General features: G+C 45.6%; 1 protein-coding gene across 1 annotated transcript; it reads right to left on the bottom strand.

Annotated features, from left to right (window-relative positions):
- Positions 1-1,657: 1,657 nt before the first annotated feature.
- Positions 1,658-10,024, bottom strand: FBXL7 (F-box and leucine-rich repeat protein 7). Its single transcript, XM_008585075.1, has 2 exons — positions 9,417-10,024; positions 1,658-3,660 (listed from the first exon to the last, which is right to left on the bottom strand). Exons 1-2 carry the CDS (start codon positions 10,012-10,014, stop codon positions 2,924-2,926), a joined length of 1,335 nt encoding a protein of 444 aa, XP_008583297.1. The 5' UTR covers positions 10,015-10,024; the 3' UTR covers positions 1,658-2,923.
- Between the last annotated feature and the right edge of the window lie 654 nt (positions 10,025-10,678).

Raw genomic sequence — 10,678 nt, 5'->3', positions numbered from 1 at the left:
GACTGTTACAAAATACACCATAGATCACTTCCTAAAGTCTGAAAAATTGTGAATTCCCTTTTACAGATGGCACCAAGAACTTGGATAAGGAGTTGAAGAACTGTACTATACTGTGAAGCTATTTTTTTTCACTTACCTGCTAACGTCAAGCCAAAGTTATTGGACCAAGGGAGATGACAAAACCACGGATGCAACTCTAAAGGGTTAGCAGTGGCAGTGACCTGGCCTGCTGTGTCCTTCCTCATAAAGCAAGTTTGTTGATCACTTTTGAGGGTCCCCATCTGAGCACCACTTTCTTTTGGCAAAGGTATTAAAAATGAAGCTGAGCCTGCTTACCAACATATTGCTTTATTTCTCAGTGGTAGTAAATTAAGGCTTTCTAGAGTCATACAGCACGCAGTGATTTGAACATTAGAAGTGAAAAAGACAATGAACATTCAGTTTAGCAGAGCCAGGAAGGAAGCAATGTTTTCAAACAGATTAATTTTCCAGTGAGGCTTTTTGCTTGGTCTCTAAAATCTGCTGAGCTGTTTCCCCAGTAACCTCTGTCACAGATTCATACTCTGAGGGAGAACAGAATGGATGGAGAAGACACTGGGGAAGAAGGAGAAACTGGGAAAGAAAGTTTGTGCTGGGCAATCAGTGTGAAAAGTCCGCTTTGTCTCATGCTTGGAAGACAGTTTGGGTGATGTGGTCAGATGGTGGTGATAAAGGTATTCATAATGGCACAGGGAGCCATTCTGGACCTCTCTGCTCATTCTGGGAGTATTAAACCAGCTCACTTGAAAGATCCCAGTGCCAAGGGTTAGGGACAATCCTTTGTGATTCTCAAATTATGAGGCTTTAATTTAGATAGGCTCACAAGTCACAGAACAGGAGAATAGTACTTTCAGCCTCTTCCATTGTTCTACACTCTTTGGCCATCACTAGATACTGTCTCCAGCCAAAAAATTCATTCCCCACCTCCCAACCTCCACATAGCACAAAGCCTCATTGCACATCCAAGTTGGTAATGACGTTGATTGGACAGGAGGCCATGTTTCATATGATATATGGAAGAAGGCTCATGGGCAGACACCACCTCATTACTCCAACTCTTTCCCAACATAAGACAACAGTACACACGGGAGCCTACAGTGGGAGTGCAGTTGTCATGAGTTGTGTAAGCTTGTTCTGAAACAAATTTGGCAGGCTTGGCTTGGAGACGCAGAGGTTCTGGGTTTGGAGAGTGGACCCTTTGAAAATGATATGGATGAGCTGTTCTAGCAGTGATGAAGGAAGTGTGTGGTGAGAGAATAATCTGGGAAAGGTAACGTATTTATTCACAAAAGACAACTCAATTTCATGAAAACAGGCAATGGAATTTCTTCTGGCTACCTGATTTCACACAAATAGGGCTAGCAAAAAGATTTCTATCCAAATAGGACCATTTAAAATCCCATCCATTTACAATTCATATTTTGTAATGATTTTAATGTTCTATTCCAAGGGCCTGCTGGGTGGACTAGCACCTAAGTCTAACCAATGTGTTCCCTCTTCCCTTTGTCTGGCATTTTTTAGTGAACAGTGTTTAAACGCCTGGAAGTCAGCTTTGAATTCTCTGACAGAAAACATGCAGACAGCCATGGAAAGTACGCAAGGTGTCAACTCGCACAATTAAACACTTACAAACTTAACCCTAATAGGCTTCATGTGATGAAGTCTGGATGCATAAAGAAATAAATAGATGAGAAAAGTCAAAATGTGATCTGAATGACAAAGAACCAAGGCATCTGTCCCTACCAGCTGCAGGACAGATGTGTCTGATGCATGGCAAGTGTGCATGAGAGGGATTAGTAAAACTTTTGAGGACATGTGCTCCCTTGGGCCTCACTTTTTAATTAAAAATTGTGAGGGTCTTTCCTCATATTTGAAAATACTCAGAAAAAGCAACCTGACTGGGAGATCTGAGCTTGGCTGTGTTTAGGGGTCTCAGTGCCTTGCTGGGATGGTTTGCAGTGGGGAAAAACTGAAAGTATTTGTGCACAGAAACCACGGCATCCAGCATGGCCGGAGAGGATGTGCAATCGACTCGCCCAATACAAACAGGGACATGGGTAATGCTCAGATGGGAGCACAAGGATGTACAGGACCCTTTGTGCACTGACATTGGCACTGAAGTCTCCTAAGAGCACAGCCCATTTACAGAATCAATTCTCTTGGGAGAAGTTGATGCTTGTGTGCTTTATGCCAAGGTGCTTCTGTTTATTGGTATCTCTGTTCTCTCAGTTCTAAAATGAGCATGAAGCTGATCCTCCCACTGGATGGCCTCTGATTCAGTGCTGAAAGCTGCAGCCCAGAGAGGTGAAGTGCTTTGGCCACGGTCAAACAGCTAGGGAGTGGCAGAGCAAAGGGAAGAATGCTGGTCTCTTCTTCCACCAAGCTGCTTGCTGCAACGGATTCTTTAAAAAGGGTTGAAAAGCACTTTGTGGGATTGAAGAGTGTGGTTTTGGCCAATCAAGGGGAAATCTGAGAGTGTTATTATTCTGATGCTTTGTTGCTGCTGCTGTTGGGGGTGGGGTGGGGTTAGAGGGAGGAGGGTCCGGCCTGTGTCCAGGAGCAGGGCAGGGAGGGGGAGGGGTAAGGTGCTTTCGAAAACACACTGCAATCAGCCTGCTGAAGAGAAACTGCCTACACATGGCCTGACCACACAACTATTCGCTGGGATAGAAATTTGTCTCCCTCCCCTTCCCCCCCCCCACTTCTTTTCTTTGACCTGTGTTGCCCATGAGAAATTAGGAAACATAAAAGCCAGATTCCTAAGAACCTTCCTGGAAGAAACATCTGTTATGAGTGGGTGTCGGTGCTTACACATGCTGCTTGCTCAACACATTTTGTTTTGCTCCCGTCTGTACGAACACAAGGCGGGCTGGCAGTTGTCCCTTCAGAAGAAGGCAGGGTTGGTGTGCTCGATGACGCAGCGCTTGCAGTGGCGTTTGACAAACCGCAGGGCCTCCACGGAGACCTCGCAGTCCTGGACATTCAGCATCTGGAGGTCAAAGCAGTTGGCGGCCACGATCTGCAAGCCCTGGCCGGTGATGCTCTCGCAGGACTTGAGGCTCAGCCGCTTGAGGTTGAAGCAGTTCAGGGCCAGGCACTCCAGGCCCGTGTCGGACACCAGAGGGCATTTGCCGATGTCCAGGGACTTGAGTTTCGTGCAGTTCTTGGCGAGGTACTCCACGCCGTGGTCCGTGATGCCCTCGCAGCCCCGCGCGTTGAGGTAGCGCAGTTTGCTGCAGTATTTGGCGACGTAGCGGATGCCCACGTCGGTGACCCGGCCGCAGTGCGCGATGCTGAGGTACCGCAGGCGGGACTCCAGCTTGGCGATCTCCCGCAGGCCGAAGTCGCTGACGAAGCGACAGTCGCTGACGCTCAGCTCCTTGATGGAGGTGCAGTAGATGACCAGGTAGCGCAGGCCCTCGTCGGTGAGGCGCACGCAGCGCCGCAGGTACAGGTGGGTCAGCTGCGTGCAGTGCGCCGCGATGGTGTGCAGGCCTTCGTCCTCCAGCACGAAGCAGTCCGTCATGTCCAGGTAGCGGATGGAAATCTGTTTGCCATGCAAGGGTGACAGTTTGATGGAGGCCTCCCGGGTCAAGCTGATGCAGGTGACTTTGGAGCACCCTATACAAAGAGACAGAACACACGCTCAGAGCGACCTGCCGGAATGGGAGCCTCGCCAGGAAAGGACTCTCCCAGCCCCTCTCCTAAGTCCTGTCCCTACGTTACCCTGTCTCGGCCCATACAGAGAAGAAAATAAAGAAAACGTTGCCCGTGTTCATTCGATTATTTAGCTATTTTGATGATCTGGATTTACAGGGATTCACGGGCTTTAGAATCAGAAAGATCACAATTCTGATCCTTGATCCATCACTAGTTGCCTGCCACTGGGCACGTCAATCCTTCTGAGTATTTCCCTTGTCTTAACATGGGGATGATCACGCTCCCTGCAAGGCAGCCCTGAACAAGAAGTGAGACAGTATGTGAAAATATTTTGCCTTGGTCCAGACTGTACCGGGAGCTCAGGAGAGGTCAGTTCTTTCCATGCCATGGTCTGGTAGCTCCCTGGTTCAAAGAAATGAGATATGAGAGACAAAGCTTGGGCATGATCTTGGTTTGGCAGAAAGCACACTGGGTTGGGAGTCACACCTGGTTCCGATCTACTGTCTCAGGCAGGAAGCTCCACTTTTCCATCTCAAGACTCTCCTCTATGAAATGAGAATTACCAGCTGGTGAGCCCACACCGTGGGGATGTAATGAGGATGGAGTGAGATAATGGACACAAACAAACCTGGAAAACTCTCCAGGAAATGCACGTAGTTACTAGTCTAAGAAGATGACTATCTGGGGATTCCATTCAATGCTCTTCGGTCAAGGAAGCACAACAGTGTCATCTGGATTGCTGCTCTAGCCCCTCAAACGGTCTCCCTGCCTTGCCCGTAGCCCCCACAGTCAATTCTCTGCACATCTGCCAGAGGGGTCCAGAGGGAACCTCATCTCTTATCCTGCTCCTCCAACCCCACTAGGCTCATTGCTGTTTCCCAGACACCTCAAGCACTATCCAGCCACAGGGTCTGAGCTCGGGAGAGGGCTTTCCCAGATAACCCCATGGGTGCTCCCCTACTTTCTTAGGTCTCCTAGCCCATGTCAGTTTATTGGACAATTCTTCCCTTACCAGCCTGGGTAGCCTACCATACCCTGCTTTACTTTCCTTTTTCTTCAACACTCTTTATCAGTCGGTGGCATTATATATTTATTTGTTTACTTATTCATTTTCTGTCTCCTCGCTCTGGAATGTAAGCTAAGAAAAGAAACTCTGGGTTGTTCACTGCTGTATCTCTCATACCTGGTTCATATCTGGTGCTCAGGAGATGTCTGTTGAATGAATGTATAAGTGATTTATACAGAGAAGAAAGTCTTCTTTCTATAGGAGGACAAGATGGGATAATCTAATCTCCAACATTTAAAGTCTTCAGGATTTTGACCCTGGCTGAAGTATGTCTACACTGAAAAACAATTGTCTATTTTATAGTTAATTATTATGACTTTTATTTGTGTTGAACTATGAAGTTTACAAAGTACTTTTATAAAATTTTCTTACCTGATTCTTAGAACAGTCAATTTTACAGGAAAGGATATTAATGCTCCAAAAAATATCTTTAGATGCCCCTGCAAGCACTGTTTCTAAACCCCTAAATATATGTGTGTATAAATTACATGTATATACTATATATGGTAATTATTATATATATTTATATATAATATATAAACACTCATTGTATATTTCAGTTCACTATAGATTACTTTATAAAAATATGTACAATATATTTATGGTATATAAATATAAATACATAATAAATATCCACAGTCAATATATACTATATAAATAAAAGTATATTTATGTATATTTCATTCCACTGCATAGACTGTATATATATTTTTCATTTTCTCTCTGCTCTTTTCCAGTTCCTCTGGCAGCTCTAAAGCCAGGTGCCTCACTTTGGACACCTCTGTACCTTGGCTGTTCAATGCAATATCACAGGCTTCTGCGCAGCTGCACAGTGTTGCTAACAAGGACTTTCCTCCCACCTCCTGGCAGGCTGCCCAGGAAACTGTTAAAAAACTCAGATCCTGGGAATTAATGAGGTTCAAAAGCCATGTGCTACCAAGTCAAAGAATTTCAGAAAGGAGTGAAGCATGCAATCCAAAGCTTGAAAACAAAGATGTGACTTGTCACAGGCTGGTCACACTGTTCCAGTGGGCTCCATGGTTTGGTGAAAGGTGGTTAGTCCCTGTAGTGGATTAAATTATGTCCTCCAAAACTCGCTGAAGCTTGAATTGTGTGCCCCAAGTTTTATGTATTGGAGACTTAGCTCCCACTGTGACTGTTAAGAGGGTGGGAAATCCTATTACAGTAATTGAAAGGTGGAGCCTTAAAGAGGTGATTGGATTGTAGGATCGTGCAGTAGTGAATGGATTAAAAATGGTGGTCAAAGGTGCGATGCTGAGGGCTTTAAAAAAAGAGGAGAGTCTGTCTTTCTCTTGCTCTCTTTCTCTCTCTGCTTCCACCATCTTGCAATGTGAGACCCCTGGGTCACTGTTGCCACCACAAGATGGACTTTGGACTTCCCAGCCTCAGAAACTGTAAGCAATAAATTTTCTTTTTCTTTATATATCACCCAGTTCCAGATATTTTGTTATAAGCAACAAAAACAGACAAATACAGTCTCCCTCAACTTTAGCTTTGAAATATCCCTTTATTTTGGTATCTTTCATTAGGCTGACTGTAATCCTGCTTATACTGAATTTTTTTTGTCTGTGCTAGTGGTTGTCCATCTGCAACGCCTGTGAAGGGATTTTGTTTTTCGAGATCATATGATAAACTTTGTTCTCAAATTCTTGGTTCCAGTTTCGTTTTCTTTTCTTTCTTTCTTTTTATTAATATCTAGCAAGACCTGCTGCACTCCAGGAAAGACACTGTATTTGGTATAAGGAAATATGTATCTCATCTTTGAAATTGAGTCCCAAATTTAATGAAATGCTAGTTTAGCACAGTTTTGGTGAAGAAACTACTTTGATATGCCTGTATTATTTTAGATTAATAATTTTTAATTTTAGCTTTAGCCCTAATTCTCACAGATTTTCTAAGCAGAGACTTACATGCTCTGCTGAGAAATTTGAATTTTTCCTGTAGGACATGAGAAGCAATTGGAGATTTTATGCAGGAAAGTGAAGGTTAGACTTGCAGTTTGAAAAAAATCCTCCAGAGGTTGGTTGTATGGAGGATGGGCTGTGGAGATTGAGATATAAAGAGGATGGTTAGTGAAGCATGCATCCAGGCAGGCAGGTATAGAGGATGGACTCAAGGTACTGGGGAGGAAGAATCACCTTGATAGGTTTCTACTGGCTGGATATAAAAGATTTCCTAGAAAGAGAAGTAAGGATGACTCCCAGGTCAATAGTTGTAAAGAGCCCTTCTGAAGCAATTCCATATGCAGTAACTACAACATTTTAAATTCTGAAAGTTGGTTGGTTTCAATATATTACATTGATGTTTAAAGATAGCGTTAGTAAAAGGTAATGTGTGACCATGATAAAACATAACAGCTAATTGTAGTAATTTTCAATGACTTGAAAAGATAGCTTTCCAAATGGGCACTTTTTTGCATTGCTAGGGATGGGATAGGCAGTCTCTTGTCCGTTAGGGGTATTAAGCTCTAGACCAGTATGAGTCTCCCAAAGTCAAATTTACTGCCATTGAGAAGGTAGCCACTATCAAAGGCCATCTATAAAAACCAAAGACAGCAAAGCATAGTGACATCAGCTTTGGCAGCCCTCTGGCCTCTCTTTGTATCAACATAGTACTTTCTGGATTTCTTCCAAATGAGAGGGCACTGTTAGTAGGTGCTGATGACAAACCTATACTTATGGTCTTTTGGGTCTTTCAAGTCCATTTACCTGGAAATCCCTCCCATATCTGGAATTCTGTGTTCTTAATTTAGTGACTACGGATTTCCCTTGATTTAGTTTCTATGGACGCAGATCACTGGGGTCATGGGAGACATGCAACTATGCTACACAAATATATTTGAACCTGTAAATTGGTCAGATTGATCTACAGGACAGATGTCAAGGCTTAATGGTTATTCACTGGCCCTGCAGGATCACTTGGGCTAGAAGCCCAAGAATTTCCATTCCCAAATAGCCAGAGTAGTTTCTGTATTTCTGAATTTCAAAAGGATGCTGAAAGAGAGGATACAATGACTTGCAGTATGTATTAACGGTACATGGGAAGCCCCTTTAGCAAAGATGGGAATTCCAAAAATGAATCATTTTCTAATCTGAGAAAATACAATAAAACGAGGTGTTTATAAAATGCTCAGACTCTCAGAATGTTAAAGAACCCAGCTTTTGCCTTTTTTTTTTCTGCTGAAGAGAAAACACATCTAGAAAAAGCTGTGAATTGTCTCTAGTCACAAAGTTTTGAAATTAGTTCGCACCACATCACAATGATTTCTTTTTCACAATTCCTTGGAGGAAAAATGTAAGAAAACCTCCTCATTTCCTGCTTCTTTATGCCAACGGCTGCTCATGACTAACTGAACATCCAGTGACTATGGTTTTGTCCAGAAGCCAGCTGAAGTGGAGGAGCAGAGAGTTGCTTTCCAGCAGAGGAAGGAATCTGCAAAAATAACGGACTGTCATCTGAAATATTTTCAGATGTAGGCTTTCAAAAGCGAGGGCAAGCTGAGAGAGCTAGCTTTACCTCAGATTTTATTGGAGGGCATCAGTTACCTCAGATGCTTGAAAATCCCAAATTCTGTTTATTCACCCATCACAGTGGTTTTTACTTCTTGATCCCTCCCCAACAATCCCTGAGGTTGCAACTCACGCTGTTCCTTTCTTTAGCTCCCTGATGCATCTTATGCATTTCGGCCTCTCGAATGTTCATCTTTTGAGTGGGCAGCGGATGAGATAAAGAATGGCTGTTAGTCCAGCCTCATCCCTGTCTGGCGCCAAAGTGTGAGACTGGGCTTTAATTCTTCCTGCCTGAGAGAGGTTTGCAAGCAAAGCGGCCATGCTGAGATTTCCTTAATTTCAATGATTCAATGGACTTTACCCTTTCACTGTGTGATTGAGAATTTTGCCTAAGAAATGATACAAAATTAACCCAGGGGTGAGGAGAATGAGGATGAAATGTAAGGAGACACTTGGCTATAATGGGCGTCTCCCAATGTCTACAAAATGGCAGAATTTTGCCTAAGAAATGATACAAAATTAACCCAGGGGTGAGGAGAATGAGGATGAAATGTTAGGAGACACTTGGCTATAATGGGCGTCCCACAATGTCTACAAAATGGCGAGCCACAAGAGCACAGGCCACAGCTTAGTGTTCTATCACCTGCAGTGGCACAGCAATGCCGATAGCACAGAGACACACGTGGTCCTTGTTACAGCTCAGACATGGCTCTGTGGGCCAACAACACGTGGACCTAAGAGTAGCTTCTCAACTGTGTTTGAGTTCGCCTCTTGGTTCATATTTATCTGCACTTAGATTTTTTTGTTCCCATTATCTATGACTGCTCTGAAATAACTGTGGGAGTTACAAAGAGTAAAGACACATTTAAAAGCCATACTAACCTGAACTGCCCAAAGAGCTCCTCTAAGAAGCGGACATCAGTTGATGAAAAGGACACTTGTGGCCTCCAGGGTCATGACTGCATACAGACAGTTCCTTTGGAAGAGCCAGCCTCCCTATCCCCCACCCCACCATCTCTGATGGCTAGCAAGAAGTGGACCCTCCGCTGGTGGCAATGTCACCACTGATTTGGAGTGGTGCATTGGGAAGGCCCACGGCTGGAAGGTACGTTTCCATTTACCTGACACATCGAGGTGCTCCAGGTTGGGGCAGAGGGACACCACGTCAAAGACGGCCTCGTTGGAGATGTTGTAACAGCCCGAGACTTCCAGGCGCCTCAGCTCGGGGCAGCACTGGGCAATGGTGTAGAGCCCTCGGTCTGTGAGCCGCCTGCAGCCACTGACAGTGACAGTTTCCAGCATGAGACAGACGTTGGGGGTGTCCTGGCAGAGTCTGCGGGTGAGCACCTTGAGGGCGCGGTCCACGTGGATGGTCTCGCCCGTCAGGCGGATAGTCCTCCAGAGGCGCGGGTCCCAGGCCAGGTTGTACCAGCGGCGGCACACGCGCGCGCAGCGGCACAGCTGGTTGGTGGGCAGGAAGGAGAAGACGTGCACCATGGAGTGGTCGGGCAGCCGGTCTATGCTGGCCTGCTCCTTCTGGGGTCTGGAAGCCAGCCGGATGAGCGGGTGCGTGAGGCGGGTCGGGGGCGGGGAGTGGACCATGGCCACCGTCTCCCCGGTGACGGAGGACGAGGAGGTGGACGAGCCCCTTCCATTCTGAAAGCCTGGCAGACTCGGTGGACATATCAGGGCTGGGCTGGGCGTGCTCAGTGTGCGCATGCTCAGGTCGGAGTCTGGCAGGGGACAGAGAACAAAGGGTTAAGGATGATGGTGTCAGCAGAGCCCTGGGGACCGGGACGGGGGAGGAAGGAAACCTGGTTTCTCAGAGAAGACATTCACAGGGGCAACACTCTCAATGCACTGACATCCTTCCCAGGCAGCTAACCCCCCATGATCTACACCAGGGTGGGCAAACTGCAAATGCAAAGGGCCAGATAGTAAACATTTGAGGCTTTGCAGTCCATATGGGCTCTGTCTCCCTTGCAGTGACTCAACCCTGCCATTGTAGTGCAAAAGCTGCCATAAACAAAATGGAAACGGACGGGCGTGGCTGTTTCAATAAAACTTGTTTTATGAAAGCAGACCAGCTGGACAAGCCCCTGTCCAGATAGGGGACACATCCCCTCCGGCTATAATTAGCTGACCTCTTGTCTGCATTGATGGTGACCATCTAAAGGGCACAACTTCAAAGTTTCGTTGTTTCTATTCTGGGGAGAAACCTCATATATTAGGTACACAAACTGATTGACTTTCCTAACTATGTTTTGGCTAGGTGGATGATTATGTGACACTTACAGATGATGGGAATGAGTTTCAGGAGAGAGGAAGACTAGTGAGTGGGTGCAGAGAACATCTGCTGTCTCTGCTCTCTTCTGTCCCCCCA

Source organism: Galeopterus variegatus, unplaced genomic scaffold, assembly GCF_000696425.1.
Source record: "Galeopterus variegatus unplaced genomic scaffold, G_variegatus-3.0.2 Scaffold3442, whole genome shotgun sequence".
In the NCBI taxonomy this organism is placed as follows: Eukaryota; Metazoa; Chordata; class Mammalia; order Dermoptera; family Cynocephalidae; genus Galeopterus; species Galeopterus variegatus.
This window is presented reverse-complemented; position numbering and strand designations above follow the sequence as displayed.